The following is a 22,909-nucleotide window of genomic DNA, read 5'->3' on the forward strand; positions in this document are numbered from 1 at the left end:
GCACTGATGTAATTTCAATGAAAATTAAAGTGAAATGAGCCAATCGGCTCATTTCATTTTTCCTACCTCGGCACTCAGGGGGTATCTCAACTCACTGAGCACTGAGGCAGGCTGGAGAGGTATCATTCGAAACGGGAGGTTCTCCCCTTTCCAATGGTACCCTTCCCAAGTGGATCCCTGCTTGGGGATCGCCAAGAAGGGCGTTCCCCAAGCAGGGATCCACCCATTAGGCACCAGGGAGGGGGGAGCGCCCCTTGGGCAAGGGCTTTTGCTCCCCTGATAATTTTGGGCAATATTTTAGTTTATCCGCTTGGTTTCTCCCCCCACCACCTCCCTGGGGGCAGATGGGGGCAATTGCCTCTGATCTGCCCCCCCTCCCCCAGGATGTGGGGGGGAGAAACCCAGAAGGCAAAAGGGATTATATTTTTGGTTAGTGTAGGGGTGGGGGCTGCCGATCATGGGCATGGCAATGTCACCACCCTAAATAAATGGGCACAGTCTTTGGGGGCAATAGCACCTGATATGCCTCCTGAGGGGGAAGAAAGCCTACTAGGCACCAGGGACTATTTTGGGTGGGGGCTGCCCAGAACGGGCATGGCAATGCTCCCTACCCCACTAAATAGGCATAGCCTTTCTGCCCACCCTGCTGACTAAAGCATCTCATCCCAATGTTGGGTTTTGGGTAATTTCCTGTTGCGGGCATTACATTTACCCACACAAGTTAGGTACCATTTTTATCAGGAGACTTGGGGGAATGCCAAGGGGAAGGAATTTTATGGCTCCCCACAGTTTCTAGAACTTTGCATCACTGAAATGTGAGGAAAATGTGTTTTTGACAAGGTTTGAGGTTTGCAAAGGATTCTGGGTGCCAGAACCTGGTGAGAGCCCCACAAATCACCCCATCGTGGATTCCCAAAGGTGTCTAGTGTTAAAAACATTTGCACGTTTACAAGGTTTCCCTAGGTGCTGGCTGAGCTAGAGCCCAAAATCCACTGCTAGGCAAAAAACAAGTCAGTTTTCAGTGGTAAATTGTGATGTGTACACGCTGGGTATTTGGGACTTTTCCTGTCGCGGCACTAGGCCTAACCACAGAAGGGAGGAACCATTTTTAACCGGAGACTTGGCGAAATACAAATTAGAAAAACAAGTGCTATTACCAATTGTCTTTCTCTGCTTTTTCTCCTTCCAAAAACAGTGTTTAAGAAAGAAGTCATTTATAGAAATGCCCTGTAATTCACTTGCTAGTATGGGTACCACCAAATTCTTCTAAACTCCATATCTTCTGCCCATTTCAAAAATACATAGTTTTCCTTGATACCTGTTATTCACTCTTGCTATTTTAGCAAATAAATTGCTGTATGCCCAGTACACAATGAAAACCATTGTAATGTGCAGCTCAGTTATTGGCTCTCGGAACATAGGGTTCTTGGTGAACCTACAAACCCTATATATATCCCCGCAACCTGAAGGATCCATCGAATGTAACAGTAAATTGCTGTTGAAAATCTGTCATAGAAGAAGTTACTGATGACAACATAGACCTAAATAGCTGGGTTTTTTTCAACACAAAAAACAGCTATTTATGTCTATGTTGCCATCAGTAACATTTTTTTATTTCAATGATTACTTTCTATAGGAAAACCTTGAAGGATCTACACAAATGACCCCTTGCTGAATTCAGAGTTTTGTCTACTTTTCAGAAATGTATAGATTTCCAGGATCCACCTTTGGTTCCATACCCATTTCTACCACTAATTGGGAGGTTGAAAACACAAAAAATAGGAAAAATGGGCAATGTCCCAGTAAAATGGCAAAACTGTGTTGAAAAATGTATTTTCTGATTCAAGCCTGCCTGTTCCCTGAAAGTTGGGAAGATGGTGAGTTTTAGCACTATAAATCCTTAATTGATTCATTTGCAGGGAAAAGAACAGATGCTTTTTTCTGCAGTGCTTTTTCCCCATTTTCCAAAAAAACACAAATGTTAGCTGTATTTTGGCTAATTTCTCAGTCCCCTCAAGGGGAAATCACAAACCCTGGGTACCTTTAGAATTCTCAGGATGTTGGGTAAAAAAGGCGCAAATTTGGTGTGGATAGCTTATTTAAACAAAAAGTTATGGTGGCCTAAGCCCTAACTACCCCCAAATAGCCACAAAAAAGCTTAGCACAGGAGGGGAAAGGGCATAGCAGTGAAGGGGTTAAATGAATTGTGCAAGTATTTGTAAACTGTATAGTATTATTTGTAAAACTGTGCCTTTATGCACATATAATAGTCATTTCAATTGAAAATGGGTTGTCTGTAACAGCAGTGTGCTACCATACCATGCATATTCCACTCTATACCACTCCACACCACTGCATTCTACTCTGCACCACTTCACTTTACACCGCTCCATGCCACTGCACTCTACTCCACTTTGCACTATGCCAGTGCACTCCACACCACTTCACTCTACCCCTACCAACTCTACTTCGCACCATTCTACTTTACGCCAATGCACTGTACACCACTCTACTCTACAACACACCAGTCTAGGCTACTCTAGTTTAGGCAACTCCAGTCTACTCTGCACAAATCCACTCTATTCCATTCTGCAACACTGCACTCCACTGCCCTTTATACCAATACACTTCACGCCACCGCACTCTTGCCAATGCACTCTACACTGTACCACTCAACTCTAGTCATTGCACTCTACGCCAATCCACTGTATGCTACTCCAGTTTACCCTGCACCACTGCACTCTATGCCACTTTACTCTATACCACTTTACGCCATTACACTCTATGCTACTCTAGTCCACTCTGTGTCACTCCACACTGTGCCACTCCACTGTACGCCATTGCACTCTACTCTACGCCACTGAACTCTACTCTGTACCGTTGTACTCAATGCCATTGCACTATGTCACTTTACATCATTACACTCTGCACTGTACTTTGCAAGATTGCATTGTATCCCTATGAGCTCTATGCCACTGCACTCTGTGCCAGTCTACTCTGCATCTCCCCACTCTTAGCAATTGCACTTTATGCCACTGCACCACTCTACACCAGTGCACTCTAGCCACTCTGCGCCTCTCTACCTTACTCTGCACCACTACACTGTATGCCACTGTACTGTCCTGTACAGCACTGTATGCCACTGCACTCTACTCTGCACCAGTAAACTCTGCCATTATACTCTACAACCCTTCATGCCAATGCACTCTACACCAGTCTACTCTACTCTATGCCACTCCACTGTATGCCATTCTAGGACACTCTACTCCACTCTTCAACACTTGACTCCAATCTTCACCATTTCACTCTCACACACCATTGTCCTCTATGCCGCTATGTTTTAGCCATGCTGGTGTACAAGATGGCTAAAACACATTGCAAAAGCCAACAGATCTTGCATAGGCAAGACTTATTGGCTTTGGCAATGATTGTCACTTCTTTGCTGACCCTGCTGTTGAGCAGTCTGTCCCTGTGTTAGGATCTCGCAGATCTCTCTATTTTGGATTCCAGTCTGTGGTATCAGTGGCAGAACGCGAAACGATGGGCGCTTTTGAAGAATGTGATGAGGGCCCCTCAGCCTCTTATGTCTCACATATATTCATTGGACTTGAGCTGAATGTGGGCTCCCAAGGGGTTGGGGCTCCCCTGCATCGCAGGGGCTTGCGTTACGCCCCTATGTGATACCCACCCAAGTCTCCTGAGCTGTAAATATTTAAACGTATCAAGAGTGTCTGTGCTTCTTTCAGCCCCAAGACTTGGTCTCTGGCCCAGCAGTTGGCTATGTAAGGAAAACTCAGGTCTGCCTTTGCCTCTTTCATTCTTAGGCCTCTGGTCTCTATTTCGTAGACGCTGTTTTGGGGTTCCCTGGTTTGCCTGTGCCTGTTCCCGTATCTAGGCCATGGTACCTAGTCCTGCGTCAGCAAACCCCGGCACTGCTGGTGTCTGTTTAATGGTCTGGCCTGTGGCACACCGCTCTGTAGTGGCTGTTTTTGAGCCACACCCATCCCATTCCCTTCTCAAGGCAGCCCTCTCTCATGAGCATCTGACTCTCCTATTACAAGGAAACCCAAGCTCTATTGCGGCCTGTTTTAGTCTTCTGCTGCAGCCTCTGACCTTGTAGCTGCTTGTGTTTGCAATAAGTGCCGCGTACACACACTGACCTGCACTCTCCAACCTATGCCCCAAGTTTTGGACTCTTAGTGAACGGATGTTCTGCTGCGGTCCGCAGTGCTTAATTTGTGCTTGTTGTTTCCGGTGCGGAGCACTGGCACTTATTTTTGAGAGCCGGCACTTATTTTTTTGCCTCAAGCATTTACTGCGAGCAAAAGACACCTATGGGAAATACGGATGAAGAGAAAAACGAAAAAGCGTCACATTGGGAGAAAGCAGAAAGCTGCAAGAGTGAGCTGAAGGGGCAGGGAGTGGCTTTAAATGGATTGAAGAGTCCCGAGATGGTTTCAGGATTACGCTTCCTCGGTATTCCGTGTGCGCACATTTAATTGTAGCAGCCGCGTGTTTAAGAGGAAGGCTTTGGGCACCGGCATGTTCACAAATTAAGCACTGGCGGCCGGCTCCCTTCTAGCAGTCTGTAGCACTTAGTTTGATCTTTTGGGATTTTGCAGCCTCCCCAGACCAAACGGCTTCCGGCTCCCCATTACAAGGTATGAAGTGTTATTTAAATGCTAACATACACCACATGCAGACAAGTCTTCTCTTTACACAGCTCTAACACTGATATTCCGACACGGGCCACTTTCTCTGCGTAAGTTCCTGTCATGTTGCGTTTCCTGGGCTTTTCCACAATCGGCCTCCCCTACGCGAGCTGTGATAACTCCCCGCAGGTTTTCATGGTGAATATTACCGCCCAGTTATCAAGCTACGTCTTAAAGAGGGGCTCTGTGTCTGTCCCCTCAAGAACCCGGAGCCACCTCCAAAAATAACAAACTGTACAGAGTTACTGGGTCAGCAGAACCCCCAGCTCAGGGTCAAGCATGACAAGGGTCCGACGCTGAACTGCTCCGAAAGCTGGAAAACACGAACAAAGCAGCACACATGAGCATGCAAATAAAGTGAACGTGTTTTCATAAGCGAGGATGTTCCACCAGAGGGAACGGAGCGGAGTACGGTGCGGGACGGGTGAAGGAGGGAAGAAGGCGGAGGGAGAGGAGAAGGGGTAGGGAGAACACAGAGATGGAAAGGGAGTGCACAGCGAGGTCAGGAAAGGAAAGCATGGAAGGACACTATGAGAAGAAGATGGATGGGGGGGGAGAAAGAACATGGAGCCCAATAAAGGACGCGGGATAGAGGACGGCGCAGACAGAAGTCAGTAGGCCAGGCTAGGAAAGGGAGTAAAGAGAAGGAGGTAGAGATTGGTGGGCAGAGAGAAAGAGACAGGACGGTGGAAAGAAGCCAGGAATGGAAAGGAACAAAGAAATAGAAATGAGGAAACGTAAAGGTGGAGAGAGGAAGGCGGAGAAAGTAGGCAATGGAGAAATGGCAGGTAGAGAAAGAAACTAGGTGGTTTACTTGAAACAGCAGAAGGAAAGAGAAGAGAAAATAGGAAAAGAAAAGAACAGGAGAAAATAAGAGAATGGGGATCAATGCAGAGAAATACGTTATAGGCATTTGTTTTTATATAGCGCTTAATAGTGCTGAAATTGGGCAACCTTTACTCTTGAAACCCATAAATTGGGATTCAAATGGCAACAAAAAGGGGGAGGAGTCGCAAGAAGCAGAGTCATGAGAAGCATTTTGCTTTTGGCAGTCAACGTGTACATTTATTTTTCAATAACTGTCACAAAAAAATTGGCACCAAGGCGAAATAAGATAGTAAATCTGTCTGACTTACATTTTTGCAAAGGATGCATTTTAAAATATCTTTTGGGGTTATAGCACCTGCTGCTGAGAGCTTTGTGTGTTCAGTAAATCCCAGGAAATAATAGATAACTGGTGGTTAGAACATTAGCTGGGGAGAGATGTGCTTTGCTTAGTCACAGTTTTGACTCCTAAAGTAGCATAGAGGGTTAATGTGTCTCCTGGAAAGCACATTGTGTAACATGCAGATCTTATGTTAGGTTGATTTGTATGGCGCAGACCATCACCAGTGAGCTTATCCAGGCGCTGGAGCATGAACATAGGCCAGGCTAGTTGAACAGCCAGGTCTTCACTTTCCTGTGGAAGTTGAGTAGCAAAAGGGCTGTCCTGATGCTTTGAGAAAGATAACAAATGATGTTACGTGGATAGGTAACATGCTCATTGCTTTTGACACAGAGATCCTGTTATTACTTGCAGTTCATAAACTGCAGTTCTTCTGATACGGCACAGTGAGCTATGAGCTGGCATGAAGAACCTGCATGGAAACCACAAGGCATAGGTTAAGAACCTTATAGGTTTTTTTTCTCATTGTATTACAAGTCTGCTAAAAGGTTTATTTGGGTAATAACAAAGGACAACCCCAAGCTAAGTGTTGTAAATCCATACTTTGTGTTTCTCGCCACTCTACAATCTTAGCATATAATCCCTACCTGCAAAGACAATGTTACTTCCACACCTGGAAACTCTTTTTCTCATGTAACATTCTGTACATTGATTTACACTACACAAGTGTATGATTTATTCTCAATGTGTACGTGTGATGTAGAGTGCTCTGGTACCCTACAGTAGGATGCATAGTGCTATTAAGTTTTAAATTTAAAAATTAGCAAGTGCTATTTAATTATTTGTGTAACAACATGTACATATCGATACATCTGACTCTCTGACAGCGTATGCATATCTTTCACATGGAGGGATTGCACAGGTTCAGAAACCTGCCTCCACATTCTAGTTTCTCTTTTGTTCTTGTGAAGTGATAACAAGCTGTATGCCTTTGTTTCCTCGTAACATTGGCATCTACGTGTTAAGGTGCAGATTGTTCCCAGCAGGATAGTACTCAAACAAAATGAGGTCTGAATGCCCTTTAAAATAGTTTTGGGCCCAAGCTGGATAAGATAACAAAGCCCCCTCATAGCCTGCATACTGCTGCAAAGAGAAATGTGCAGGCAGTGCTGAATTGTATGCGGGTGTTGACAAATTACACTGGGGCCAATTTATCCCCAATCCTGCTGAACGATAGCTGCAGGCTCATGGATCCGTTCGTTTCCCTTTTTGTTTAAGCACTGGCGCTTACTAGTACTGATAAGGTGCTGAAGCGCTTTTCGAACAGTTTGCTCACAATTCTGTGAGATCCCACTGTTAGTGATTTATTTGAGCCTAATGATTCAGTTAATCATGATTCCCTTAGAGGTTATGGGCTTTGTAGTAATTTGTCTCTTGAAATTTTGTGACAGGTTTATGCCATTCATACATGTGGGTGTTAGTTTCTAGTTAAAGAGCTGGGTCACACTATTAGTAACATTATCCTGCATATGCATAGTGGTTATGATGTTTGTGATTTATTTGTCATGTCATTTGTACACAGTTTTTCATGCTGTAATTTGGGTGCATAGACTTGGCTATGTAGGAACAGTGATTCTCAGGAGCGTACCCAGAAATGACATAGGAGAAACCAATTGAATGCACTCTTAAACCACAAAGAATATTAGACATCATCCCTCTAGCAGAAAAAGAAGAACAGCAGAGAAGCAAGCCAGTTGAGGTACTTTTAAATCACAACATAGTATTATAAGAAGTCAACCCCGGAATGACAGAGGAGCAACCCTTAGGAGGCACAGCTAAACTACCATGGTGCGTTATGACGTATATCAAGGAACGGCTGATGGAGAAAAAAAACACTGGAGGCACTGGATAACCAGCAAGGGGCTATAGAATTCTACCAAGGAGGGATAGAGAAGTAGCTCATTGGAGGCACTGCCAAAGCACTAACGAGTTTTAAAAGTAATATAACCCACTTGCAGCAGAGGAGCAATAGAGAAGTAACCCACTAGAGGCACTGTTCAACCAAACGTGATCATTATATGTTGTCTGGGCAGGAGCAAAACAGGAGAAGCAGATTGTAGACAAAATTTTGTTTTACAAATATTTTTATTGCAGAAGACATTCATCAGCATACAGTACAATGATAATGGCACATACAGTGAGTTAGCTACATAAAATGACAGTTGTAGCAGTTAGAATGATAAGTATATGGTAGTAACACTATTCCCTCATTATGATTTTGGTGGTCTCTAAGCGAGACTGCCAGAGCCACGGGCGCCAGAAGACCGCCAGTGCTGGTGGTCTTCCGCCCACCATATAATGGTTACTGCCGGATTTCAGCCAGACTCTGGGTGGAAATCCAGCAGTTGCCATGCTGGCGGACGACAGCGCACTGGCGCTGCTGCCACCTGCACGGCCCCACCAGAAGGACGCCATCAGCCGTATTAAGACCAATAATATGGTCTGGCAGTGTCCTACTGGTGGGGCGCTGCCAGCGGTAGCAGCGCCCGTTCCCTGCCAGACGACCTCCTCGACGGTCAAGGTAAGTCAGGCGTCCGACAGGGGCAGGGGGTGGGAGGTTGGGGGGGTGTTGCGTGTAGTGTGTGTGTGTGTAAATGCGACTGTGAGTGTTGTGGTGTAAGCATGGTTGTATGCATGTAAGTAAATGCGTGTATGAATGTTAAAGTGAGTGCGTGTCTCCATGTCAGTGTGTATGCGTGTATGGATGTTTGTGTGTATGCGTGCCTGAATGCGTATGAGTATGTGTGAGTGAATGTGTGTATGGATCAGTGTGAGTGGATGCGTGTATGGAAGTGTAAGTGAATGGGTGTTTGCATGGTGCATGTGGGTGTATGTGTGCATGTATGTGGGGAGTTGGGTGGGGGGCATCATGTAAGTAGGGTGAGGGGGACGTTATGTAAGCAGGGGGTGGAGGTCCCTGTGACTGTAGGGGGTGGGATCAGGTGTTTGCTGGGGCGGGGGGAGCCATCTACCAGTGACCAGGAAGGAATCTCATGTCACCGGTAGCACTACCGCCATGGTTTTCGTGGCGGTGCTGCTGCTGCGGAAACCTCTGCGGTAGGCAGGCTCATAATGATGCCGGCGGTCTGCTGTGGACTGCCGGTCGGAGATGTACATCTCTGGCCGGGCAGTTAATACCGCCATGGCGGTTCAAGTGGAGATGTGGCGGGTTGGCAGCGGCCAACCCAATCAAATGTGGCAGTATACACCGCCAGCCTGTTGGTGGCGATACTGCCACATTAACCCTGGCGATCGGAAGACCGCCAGGGTCATAATGACCACTATATGTTGGTCCTGTATAGCCTAGGAAAGAATAGATGAGGAGTTATGAGAGAGAAAGCTAAAGATAAGAAAGGAGAAGAAAGCAGAGAGAAAGATAATTGCAGACACTGTTAAACCATCAAAGGAATTATGTACGGTGCTCAACAAGGATTGTGTGGGGAGGAGTTTAAGGATGGACAGAAAAAAGTTATGGACATGGGATGAAGCCTAAACTCTCACTAGCCTCAACATATCCAGTTGGTGAAGGTGCCACAGAACAATATTCTCAATATCACACCCCTTACCTGGTCACTGTCACTGGATACCCCCGTAGGATGAGAATGAAGTAGAAAGGAGCAGAAAAATAAAGACCAGAATACAGGGAAAGGGGAGAGAGAAGAGAAAGGAGTAGAGAAATAGACATATAAGGAAAATAAGAAACTAAAGTCGTAGGCAAAACGTACTTATAGTTGGGTCAGGATTTCAATGGGGAGCATGTTATTTGATATTAACTTTGGTGGTATTTGAATATTTATTAAACTTTCCAAAAAAAGATTTATCCACCTCAGCTCTTACATGGAACATTTTGGGGTTATCTTTCATATGGGGGACAAGAAAAAGGGGCGTCCCAAAACGTTGATTTTCCCATGTTAATTCCCAAAGGAAAGTTTTAAAGCAGCTACAGAAAAAAAACAGCCTAACAGAATTACACCAAATATAACAAAAAGTTAGAAGAATAATCAGTGTGCTTTTTGTTCTTTGGCATAAATATGCTCAGCTTTTTTCAAGAAATTCACATTTAAAGAGGTGTTCAGGGTATTATGAAGGGATTAAAAGTTAGTTATATCTGGTCGGTTGTCTCATGGTGTTTCAGTTTAAAGAAACAGAGCTCTCTGATTCTCCTAATAGTCTTTATGGTACCACGGCCCCAATACTGATAGATCTGATTGGCTGTCTGCAATTCTGACAAAATGATGCAGAAATAATTACAAGAATTGGTCCCTGTGTCCTGAAGTTTAAAAAAAAAAAAATGAAGTTTAAAAGAAAAAAATAATAATAAAAGTAATGAGGGTAGGGTATTGATAGCCTAAACCCCCAGTACCAGAGATGGGACCAAGAGGAACAACAATAATAAAAAAAACTATTAAAAAAAAGTTTGTACTGTGGGTGCATGAGGTATTGCAATACTCCTGTGGGAGTCACCACACAGGCTTAACGTTTGTGGCTTTGTGATACCACTGTGCAAGCTTCATTGGATAAATCATGCATGGTCCCGAGGTACCATGGAAGTGAAGCTCGAACAGCAGTACTGCAGGAGTACAGAGGTACAACAAAAATTAAATTAAAAAGTAACGTGGGGTAGGGGTATACAAGGGAATTGGGGTCTGGGGTTTGAGAAAGGACCTCGTCAGTGGACAGGCACTGAGGCCAACTCCTGAGGGACAAAGTGGGCTGCCTGGGGGCTGGGTACAGGGCTGTGCCAGCGGTCAGGCATTATGGCTAACCCTCTGCTGCGCATGGCCAAAGACTATGTTCTATGTATGTTGTCACTCAGTTTTTTGGCACGGGGACCAACCCTGCATCCAACAGATTCTGGGCGCATGCCTTGGCTGGAGGCCATACCTTCCTCCCAACCCTCTGCTGCACGCTGCTGAAATGCATGCTCAGGGGGTGAGTTGGCTGAATATGCCCAGACATTTGCTAAAAAAAATGATAAAAATTACTTTATAGTTAAGAGTGGAAAAACCTACTTAATATACATTAAAAAATTGAAATGTATTGAAAAAATAAAGGTTAAAGTGATATAGTTGGGTACGAAAAAATACCTTAGTTTATATTTTTTTTAAATTACTGAAAAAAACGAAAGTTTCTCCATACAATACATTATTCATGTGTGAAGTTTTCATTTCGTTCTATTGATAATTTCCATATAAAACGTAGGTTTATAAAGTGCAGTTATTTATTTGAATATATTCAGATGAAATTCTGAGACATATATTGTAGTATAATATAGGGGTGACTCTCTGCAGACGGTTCAAGTTGCAGTATGATAGGAAACATTGTTTCAATGGTGCATGCCATTCTGCTCATTTCAGGAATATATTTAGTGTGCAATGGAGGATTGTCAATGGGGCCTAGTTGTGCATGCCTTATATTGGCTAATGTATAGATGTGAAGCCATCGACTTAGAATTCTATGCCAGATGAGGTTTTTAACAGGCACATTTCCTTATGGTAAATAATGACCAAACACTTTTTTGAACGGTATTCAAGTTTAATATGTTGCTGATTGCATTGTCTAATGTTTATTATACGCAGAATGCCACTACAGACAACAATGACTACTAAATGTGGGTGATTTCACAGTTATGCTGTATGTCCTATTATATATGTGTGTGTGTATGTATATGCATACTTAAATATACTTTCTCTCTCTCATTTGTTATCTCGATTCTGCCATCTGTGTGAAACTGTCATTTATATTTTGCATCCTTGCACAACACAGCATGGGAAGTGGGACAACTCTCTTCTGCCACTGGTTGTTTTAAACTCTGAGTGATCGAATTTTGTCTGCTCACATATGCATATCTGCCAAAAAAAGTAGTGTGTTTCAGTAGAAGTGGTGGTTGGCCAATACTTACTTTGCCATTTTTAGGTCGAGCATAGCAGCGCGCAAGCACGGCTTTTAACAGCGCCCACCTCACGCTCATCACCACCACTTGTCCGTGGGCTTGCCCTTCAAAAATCCTTTGATGATATTGGTATATGGTTTACGTTTGTCCCTCCCTGGGGAGGTTTTGTCACAAGGCTAATTGCCCCATGTTACATGGCTAATTGCACTTTTGCCCATACATTTGACTGCAAGAGAACTTCTTTTTCCTTTTGTGTGTCTCTTCACAATGATGCTCGTGGTGTCCGTGGTGCTGTGAATCAGCTCGCTCATGTGAAACTGATTTATTTTTCATTTTCAATTTATGTGGCAAGAAAAGTCCGGTTAGGAGTTTACAACGCTAATAGCTCTAAATCGAGCAAATACGAAACCCATTGTATTGCAAATGCTTGTTTTTTCTTTCAGTTTTTTTTTAAATTTGTAGTCATTCTTGTGTGTTTAAGCTACGTATTCAGATTAATTCAGTTAATTATTCCATTTATTTGCACCAGAAAGAATCCTATGTCCTGTGCATTACAAATAAAAAGGACTTTCATATCTGTTATAAGCACACCTCTCTGCTATGAAGTACCTCTGTTCTAGTGAGAGTATATGCACTGAATAACTTTTTTAAAGATTGTTCTTTCTACTTCACATTTGGGCGGCAGCATGTTTTCGTTTTTTTAATAACATTTGCTTACAGTAAAAATAAAAGCTAATGATCCCGTTAGCTGGCAGAGGCCAGACCTATTGGCTTTGGCAAGGCTCATTTGTTCTTTTAATAGCCTGCATGTTTCTCTATTGTTTTCATGAATATTAGATTAAGATTTGAGCCAACTAGTTTTCAATTTGCGACTGGCTTTTATTTTTTTTTTTTTATTTTTTTTTTAGCTCTGCAACTTCCTTGTTTAATAATTTGTGATTAACCTTTGGAAAGGGTTTTTCGGTTTGAGAGATGTATTACATTCAGTGTGCATCTTAAATTTTGATAACTATTTTTTAGTGATGGTTCATGGTCTGTGGAGTTATAACCGTTCTAGGCAACACTTTTTAGATTGTGGCATGCCCATTGGAAGCTCAGAAGACCTTGGCAGATACAAACTTGCATAGGCTCTGAAGTAGGGGTCAGTGGAGTGCTGCAGCTCCCCCAAAATAATCATGCTGGAGTTCAGAAAATAAAGTAGCAATAAAGACGCCTTTAAATGTTGTTTTTATAATGTCACTAGCACCGGCTGCCACAAACATCAATAGGGTGCAAGGGGGGAGGCATTTGGGGTAAAAAGCGTACCTTTTCACCATTCCTGCTGCCTCTCTTTTCGCTCCTCTTGTGGTGTCCCAGCATTCACAGGGGCACTAGCACAGGCTCCCCAGCAATCCAGGCGCTGCTTTCATGCTAAACGTAGCATGAAAGCAGCGCCAAGATTTGTCAGAGTGGCTGGGACTGCCGCTAAGACAGCCATGCGGCATGTGTGTTTGGCTGGCACTTAGATGCACTCTCTCCTACTCCCAGCCCCACCCCTCCCTGCACTGCTGGCAACACCAGCAGAGGGGAAATAAAACAGTAAACTATGGTTTTATTTTTCATCTCCTGGCTCTTGGCCAGGGGGGTCGACGCTCCTCCCCCCTGAGGAGGAGCTGCCCCCTGACTGTCACATTAGTTGTACCTTCAGAAGTGTGTCAAATGGCAGGCTAAGTCGTCTGAAAAATTGTTGCATATTCTTTTAACATGGAGAAATATATCCACACATATCTGTAGGAAAGCACATATAAACGTGTGGTTCAACTGAGGTTGAAGGTTCCATGTTATGTCCAGGAACCAAGTTGAAGGCCTGACGGCATGAGGTGGGGATCAAGACTATGAGGCACCTAGACTTTCAATAGCACTGACCACGGGCTAAACAAAATGTTGGGCCCGGGAACTCATTATTTCACAAATTAAGCACCGGGTGGAAGAATCACCAGAAGTATCTACTTTCTCTTAGGAGCAGGAAATTAATATCCAGTGATGTTTTACTTTATTTGTAACGATAATAGCCTTGATTTCTTTTGTATTTTTTTTTGCGACTTGTTGAGGCAGAAGTCTAGGAGTTTTTTGCGAATAAATGTCCCAATTAAAGTACTTCGACCCTACCGCCAAAAGATGTGGGAATAGTGCCGCACACTGCCCCGTTTATGTACTTAATTGCATTTTTATTAAACCCCTTCTACCCCCAAAATAAATACTCGAAGATCGTCCCAGTAGAGGGGACATAGGCTTCGATGACTTGCACCTCTCAATAATGTATCTTCCGGGACGCAATTTATCGAGGTTTACCACTTCGACACTTTAACCACCCCCTCCTGCACTTACATTAACTGTTTCAAGACACTCTGCTGGCTGTGGAAGGCCTATCAGTAATATTCATTTTGGTCAATTGGTAGGTCTGGAATTGGTTTTTAACTGTTATAATCTGGTTTCCTTGTCCCATTAATGGTGGATGCCGAACATGTTTATAGTTGGCATATTTTCATAGTTTACGTTTTTTGAAAAGAAAGTGGCTGTACTAAAAAAAAAAAAGTTCAAAAAGCCTGCCGAGCCAGCATCTGCGGTCTGGCCACAGTGGTCCCTGGCAGGCGTCTGCCACGGGCTCCGTTTATAGCTGCAGAGAACGGAATTAGACAGCTCAATGCGCTTTATAAACTACGCACCTTTATCATGTACATAGGTCGCTGTCATTCGTTGGTGTATATTTGATGTCACTTCCAGTCTCCAGTAACATCGAATTTAAGCATTTGTATGGGCGTCTAAGGTCTGGCTAGCCAGCTCTAAAAATACTTCACCCATCTGCTAGAAAACTGGTTCTTTTTATTTTTTCTATCATTGAAAGAAAACTGCTATGGCAATCGGCTGTAATTTAGGTGAAGTATTATTTTAACGCAAACTGCGTCTGGTGATATATACATGTTAAATAATAATAATAAAAAACATTTTAGGGATGAACTGCCGTTTGGAAAAAGGCTTTATCCAAAATAGACGACGAGTAAAAGAACATGTTTGCAAAATGTCCTATATACTTTTGAAATTTCAAACGCTATTTTTGTTTTTGCTGCAAGGGCAAATTTGTAACTTAACGAACTTCTAAGCAGCTGCTGGAGTGTTGTTATTGTGGTGACACAACCTGGTGTGCTGCGAGTTCACAAGTGCCAGTCGTGAACTGACGTAGTGCGACATAAGTTCCTTGATCGGTGATGAACTGGCGGGATCAGTGTGCACTTACTGGCATGAGTGGTGCGGCTCAGCATAAATTCACCGGCTTAACTGCCTGTGGGTATCTGCTCACTGGCTTGTCAGGTAAACCAGAGAGTACTGCGTGAGCTCACTAACTAACAGTTATGCACACAGGCATGGTGTGATGTGAGGTCAATTGCATAATCATTAACCGTACAGATGGGAGTAAGTTAGTGGGCTTTCACTGGCAATGTGTGGTGAACTGTGAAGGGAGTAAAGGGTTCACAGGCGTGTGCAGTAATTTGGCATGGTGTGATGTGTGCACATCGAGTGTGATGAACTGACGGAACAATGCACTCTTACGGGCATGTGTGGTGGACTGGCAGGGAAACCTTGTGAGCTTACCGTAATGTATAGTAAACTGTCAGGGTGTGACGTGAACACACTTGCGTGATGAACTGACGGGAACAGTGCGCACATACTGGCATGTTGTGGGGTGGAGTAGCGGGCCACAGTGTGAGAGAGCAGTCTTGTGTGAACTTGCTTGCTTGAGCTAACTGCCAGGATGTGTGGCGCATGTGTGTCGACTGCCTGAGGGTGATGTGAGCTGAGTGGCATCTGTGCAGAACTGGAAAGGGCGTGTAGTACACTGCTCGGATGTGATGTGGTCTTATCGAGGGTGATGAAGGGGCAATGCATGCTTATTGGCTCGCGTGGTGCACTGGCGGAGCACAATGCTACTTCACTGGCATTTATTGCTGAGTGCCTGAAAGCAGAGTTAACTTCCCACGCTTATGGTGGTTTTTACAGGCAGTGACACATTTACTGCCACGTGGGGTTACCTAGTTGTGAGAGACATTAGCTCATTGGAGCACTGGGAGTTTTTGAAACAATTTGAGAGGGTTTTATTACTTGGATTCTACCTTCAGCCCTGTTGTATTTTTCTGTTTAGGAAGTGAAGATTTTCCGGACCTTGATACTGGGGGAGCTGGAGAGGGGCCAGAGCCAATTCCAGGCGCTCTGCTTCGTCACGCGCCTTCGCCGGAATGAGATCATCCCCAGCGACTCCATGGCCAAGCTGAGGCAGGTGAGGGCACGGCCAAGTGTGCGCCATCTCCAAGCCTTTCTGGACCCATGGGGAGGGCGTGGGGGTGGTGAGGGGAGCTGTGGCCTGAGGTACCTGGTCAGTGTGGAGGTTTAAGCCCGTCTACAGAGCAGGAATGTTCGTGTCACGCAATATAGTATTAATTCTTGACTGTGACCAAGTGTAGGCCATCTCCAAGCCTTTCTGGACGGACGTCGCGCGAGACTCCTGTGGTATCAAAGTTGAGTAAGAGTCCAAATCCACGCAGGTGATAATTATAAAACCATTTATTCCAGGAAACTTCATAGGTAAAATAACAGGAACTCCAGCCTACAGTAAAACCTCCAGCTTCATCAACTGTCCAGCATGGAATGCTGTCCAGCTGAGGAAGAAACTAAATGCTGAAGGAGGGACCAGAAGATACCAAATGAAAACTACATTAAACAAATAACCTTAAAACATAACATACAAACATATCCTAATATACTACAAAACAATACCTACAATGTTGATACAGATATAAATACAATACCACACCACCTCCCTCTCTATATAAGTTAAATCACAACAATTCTATTCATATTCCAGATCCTCCCATCATCAAGTTTGACAGCCCCTCTAAACACCTTGACAACTTCATGTACAGGACTGAACTTGGATGTACTAGACCTGCAAATTCTAGGTAATTTGACTCTAACTTTGTCTCCAACACGTACAACGCTTTCTTTGACAGATTTACGAACATCATAGATTTCTTTCCTTTTAAGACAGTGATATTCATCTTTATCTTTAGCATTTTTTTCAATAGATTATTTATCCACAACACAAGAAAGATGTTTCCTAAGCCAGGGAGGATTGATTTTGGTATGTGGCACTCGTTTCCTAAACAATAAGAACGGAGTCTGCCCAGTGCTGGAATGTGGAGTAAACCTGTACTCTTCAACTTTTCCTTCTACCCAACTCTCCCACACAACTCCATTTAATTTAGCTAATTGTATGGTTTCTTTCAAAGTTCTATTAAAACGTTCCACCATACCATTGGTTTCCGGATGATAAAGGGCACATTTTTTGTGAACAATTCCCCTTGACAAAAGAAAATCTCTCATAAACTTCGAGGTGAATTGAACCCCATTGTCTGACAAAATCGCACAAGGATTGCCCTCCCTGCTGAAAACTTTGGACAAAAAGTCCACCACTATCTTTGAAGTGATCTCAGAAGCTATGCACACCTCAGGCCAACGGGAAAGCATGTCCATCAGCACTATGATATACTTAGAGCTAGACCCGGAGGACACAGGACCCAAAATGTCAATAGCAACTTCTTCCCACACTTCATTTGGAATTTCTTTAAGTACTAATGGTTGAGTCCTCACCTTAAGTGTCTTGTCTGCTAAACGGCATTCAACACAATCTCGTACTCTCCTTTCTAAAGCAATATCCATTCCTGGCCACCAATAAGAAGCCCTCATTCTTTCTTTAGTTTTGCTTATGCCAGGATGACCCGAATGAGAGAGAGAAAGAAGCCGATCACGTAAAGATGTTGGAGGAACAAGCTTGTTACCCCTTAGCAACATACCTTCATGTGACCATAACTCATCCCACACCTTCTTGTAAGGAGAGAATGAAGTGCCATGGTACTCCTTCAGTTTCCCAGACTCAACCAATTTCATAACCTCAGAAAGATCTTGATCTTTACTTAATTCATCACGCCATTCACCTTCTAAAACATACCCATCCGTTATGGTGAAAACTTTAACTTCTTCATCCGTCCACCACGACAAACTATCACACTCATTAGTCTCATCACCAGACCCTGACCTAGACAAGCAATCTGCTGTCTTGTTGTCACATCCTGGAACATATTTTACTGTAAAACGATAACCTTGGAGCCCAACAATCCATTTACAAATGCGGGAAGAAATATTATCCAAACCTTTCTTCCCAAAAATCTCTTGTAATGGTTTATGGTCGGAGTGAACTTCAAAGGAGATTCCCCAAAGAAACTGTCTAAATTTCTTAATAGCCCAATATATTGCCAGAGCTTCTTTCCCTAGGGTAGAATAATTAAATTCTGCAGCACGTAGAGTGCGAGAAGCAAAAGCAACCGTAGATTCATTTTTTCCCCTTAGTTGCTTTAACACACAACCCAGACCTTTATCAGATGCATCTGTAATAAGATGACAAGGAAGACCAGGTTGAAAACCACAAAGAGAATGAGCAGAAGAAAGAGCTTCCTTGAGATCTTGAAATTCTCTCTCACAATCCGAGGACCAAACAAACTCACTTCCCTTCTTGAGCAAAGATCTAATAGCACATGATCTTTTAGCAAAATTGGAAATGTACCTGGCATAGAATTCTGCCATGCCTAAAAAGATTTGAATGTCTTTTTTACACATAGGAGTAGACAAACCTGTAATGGTACGTACTAGATCATCTTTCGGTTTGACCCCATCACATGAAATGACATGTCCTAAATACGTTATCTGAGACTGAACAAATTTACACTTCTCTTTTTTCAGCGTGATACCCTTGGCTCTGAACAACAAAAGTACACATATTAATTTCCTAAGATGTTCTTCATGAGAATTGGTGAACACCAGAACATCGTCTTGGAAAAAACATACACCTTCTAACTTCCCTAATATATCTTGCATAAGCCTTTGGAATACAGCTGCTGCAGAACACAGACCAAAAGGCATACAATTTAATTTGAAGACACCAAAGGGAGTAATGAAAGACGTGAGAAGTTTTGAATCTTCAGTCAGTTGCACTTGATGATATGCAGAAGTTAGGTCCAGAGTAGAAAAAACTTTTGCATTTCCTAAAGAACTTATAATTTCCTTAATGTTCGATAAAGGAAATCTGTCTTCAACCACTTCCTTATTCAGGTTGCGAAGATCAATACATAGTCTAATGTCTCCAGAATGTTTGGTGGCAACAACAACCGGAGCTATCCATTGTGCTGCTTCTACTTCCTTGATAATTCCACCGCCTTTAAGTCTTTCAAGTTCTTGCTTCACTTTACCTCTTAAACTTATAGGAATGTTTCTCAATTTTGAAACTATGGGTTGTGCACCTTTCTTCAAAACAATCTGATGTTTGTAGCCTTTTATGCATCCTACTTTAGCACTAAACACATCCGGATATTCATTCCATAATTGATGTTCAATATCTGTCACAGCTTGAACCATAACTTGAGGCACAGCATTAGGGTTTAAAACTATTCCCAATTCTTTCTGATGTGGCCAACTCAAAATGGTGTCACAAACCACAGGAACGTAAATTTTACCAGATATTTCATTGCCTTTGAAATTAATCATCGCATTAAAGTATCCTTTTAATTCAATAGGTTTACCACCATACGAAAAAGGCAAAACATCAGGAGATAATAGGTCAACTTTACCCAAAAGGACATCATATAATCTTCCACAGATACAAGAGAGAGCTTAGCACCCGAATCCATCATCATAGTGATCGGGATTTCATTTATCATTACAAGATCTCTTGGATACTCACACCGGACGGTGGAAATACAGTTAACATCATTTACCACTTGTAGGATGAAAGGTTGATTTTCATTATCATCAAACACTTCATTAATTTTCACATTGCTTTTGTTAGTGGACTTACAACACTTAGCAAAATGACCCTTTTTGTTGCATTTGTTGCAGACAACATGAATAGCAGGACAGTCTTTAGAATTCGCTAGATGAGAAGGTGAGCCACATCTAAAACAGAAAGTTTTGGTTTTTTTCCTTGGGTTGATGAAACTTTTAGACTTCGAATCAATTTTGTTTATGGAAGAAGAGGCTTTAGAATTCTTCAAAGTTTCAATACAAGATTGTGAATGTTCAATTTGCTTTGCAACCTTCAACACTTCATCAAGAGAGGGATCATTCTTGGACCATAGAGCCTCCCTAATTTTATCACTTTTGCATTCCAACATGAATTGGTCCCTTATGCGTTCATCTATAGAAGAGCCAAATTTGCAAAGAGAAGCGAGTTTGCGAAGCTTTGTTATATAATCTTCTATAGATTCTTCATCCATCTGTTTACTTTTGCCAAAATAGAACCTTTGTAAAAGAACAGATACCCTTGGTAAAAAATGAGTGTCAAGGCGAAGCAGAGTTTCTTCAAAGTCATTTAAAGGAGCATCACCAACAGCTCCATCCACAATAGACACCGCAGGTAAGGTCTCCAATATTTCTTGCCCTTCCGCACCTAAACAATGTTGAAGAAGCGAAGTTTTCCTCTCAATAGATAAATTGGTTCCACAGACCTTTAAATAAGTTAAAAAAAACTTTTTTCCATTTTGGCCAAGGAATTGTTGGATCACCAGGAGAGGATAAGAAAAAAGAAAATGTTAATTTTAATAAAAAAAATAAAAAAGTAACAATGAAATTTCCGATTGCAATATGAATCAGGAAACCAGCTGTACGTTAGCAAAGTATAGCAATAATGTCTGTTTGTAGGCATGTAATTCCTTCGTACATCCAACAGCTTAGGCAAGTTTGCCTTATCTGCTTCAACTATCTGCTGTACACTGTACTGCTGCACTGTACATTTAAACACAACGCGTGCCTCATTGCCGCGTGCCTGGTTGCTTTGCAATCGCACGCGTAAAAGAAAACCAAGCTTAGTTGCTTGGCAACCGCACACGCTGCCAAGACTTGATCTCGTAAAATGCAACGCGTGCCTCGTTGCCTGGCAACGAGGCACACGCGGCCGAAAAAAGGAGAAAGACGGCGTGTGTAATTATAAACACAGGCCTCGTTGCTAGGCAGAAACTGGGGCCGCAAAGAGAATTCGTTTCTCAATTTTGAAGAGAAACAAAATAAAAAGGCACCCTGAAAGGATAAAGCGTGGAAAAAAAAAAATAAAGAAGAGAAAAGGAAAGTGATTCCCCTAAAGATTAACAGCAAAATAGATGTAAACAAAACAGAACACTATAACACAAATGACGTTAGAATAGAAAAGAAAGAAAGAAATAGATATTAAATAACACACAAGGAATATAAAATAAAGAACAAATAAGAGTAAGATGAGGTGATCAACGATACCAGGGCCAAAATTTCGACTAGAGTTCCTGTTGCAGGAATGAAGTTCGCCAGCTCGTCGCCAAAAATGTGGTATCAAAGTTGAGTAAGAGTCCAAATCCACGCAGGTGATGATTATAGAACCATTTATTCCAGGAAACTTCATAGGTAAAATAACAGGAACTCCAGCCTACAGTAAAACCTCCAGCTTTATCAACTGTCAAGCACGGAATGCTGTCCAGCTGAGAAAGAAACTAAATGCTGAAGGAGGGACCAGAAGATACCAAATGAAAACTACATTAAACAAATAACCTTAAAACATAACATACAAACATATCCTAATATACTACAAAACAATACCTACAATGTTGATACAGATATAAATACAATACCACAACTCCGTGGGGCAAGGGAGGCTGGCCTCTGGCCCCTGGCCCGAGTTATCTGTCAGTGTGGAGAGATAAGCCAGACTAAAGAGCAGGGGTGTTCATGTCAAACAATATAGTATTAATTCTTGACTGTGACCTTATCTCTGTCTTTGAACTCATTGTGCCGATTCTTGTGTGGCATCTCTTCTCAGAAGAACCCACGGACGGTTCGCCAGGCTGAGGAGCTGAGGGGACTGGAGAACCTCAACATGGAGGTGGCCGTGAACTTCAGCAAGGCCCTGCAGCTCAGTCCTCATATCCACAATATCTGCTCTGAGGCACAGGAGGCCATTTACACCCGCAAGGAGGATGTCGGCTTCTGGTTGGAGCGAGGTAAGGAAGTGACCATGAGGTATTTGCGTTGCTTTAAATGGAAATATAAAAGTTCAGGTACTCGCTGTTTACAGTAGCTGTTTGCTTCTGAGAAGTGCTGGTACTCGCCTATTAAATGTAATGCAACGGTGCTGAAAAGTGCATGTGCCTTTCCTTTCAAATTAAGGAAGTGCATGTTCTGAGTACCGGACAGTACCTGCCCATTTAAAGCACTGGGTATTTGTATACTGGGAGCATATGCTAGCAGGCAGCACATTTGCAGGCCATGTGGTGGTGAAGGGACAATGCTTGTTGAGTCTGCGCATGTTGCACATTCCTTAATGATCTTTAAGTTGACCAACATTACACATTGGGATTTACTCATCAGCAAGTACATTGAGGAAACCATACACTGTTCACAGAAGATTCCATTGTCACTATAAATTGATGAAAAATCTCATACTTCACCCCTGGCTTCTCAGTTTTGAGGGAAAATATTAATGGAATGAGCAAACACATTTTTCCCTCTTGTAAATGAGTGGGAAAATATTGTGCTGTATTCTAAACCCTTTCTTCCAATTCTATGTTTCTACTTGGTGGAGAAAGTTAAGATTGTATTTATATGGTGCTTAGTCCCCTTGACGAGGTGTTAAAGTGCTTTTCAGCAAGTAGCACGCTGCCCGGAACCCAAGGGTGGATTACTTGTGGATTAATATGGCTAAATATAAATTGTTGTTCGCATTGGTAGACATGTGAGTATGTCAGGTGGATGACTAGAATAGAGGAGGGAAGAGTTTAACAAGCATTTGCAATGCAACGGGTCTCGCGTTTGCTCATGTTAGAGCTGATAGCGTTGTAAACTCCTAACCCGACTTTTCACCTATCGGCAAAAGTGCATTTATGTACGTAAACCGAAAAAGTGCAATTAACTGTGTAAAGCGCTCGACTTCTGCCAAGCGAAATCACGCTAGGAAAATAGAGAAAAAGTAGTCCA

The 22,909-nt window shown here is 42.8% G+C and overlaps 1 protein-coding gene across 1 annotated transcript in view; it reads left to right on the forward strand.

Moving 5' to 3' along the window:
• OAF (out at first homolog) overlaps nucleotides 1–22,909 on the forward strand; it is an 81,843-nt gene that overhangs the window by 39,283 nt on the left and 19,651 nt on the right. Inside the window, exons 2-3 of the mRNA XM_069224869.1 lie at nucleotides 16,008–16,142; nucleotides 21,756–21,936. Of these exons, the coding sequence (XP_069080970.1) occupies nucleotides 16,008–16,142; nucleotides 21,756–21,936 (316 nt within the window). The remainder of the gene's footprint in view (nucleotides 1–16,007; nucleotides 16,143–21,755; nucleotides 21,937–22,909) is intronic.

Source organism: Pleurodeles waltl, chromosome 3_1 (genome assembly GCF_031143425.1).
Source record: "Pleurodeles waltl isolate 20211129_DDA chromosome 3_1, aPleWal1.hap1.20221129, whole genome shotgun sequence".
Lineage (NCBI taxonomy): Eukaryota > Metazoa > Chordata > Amphibia > Caudata > Salamandridae > Pleurodeles > Pleurodeles waltl.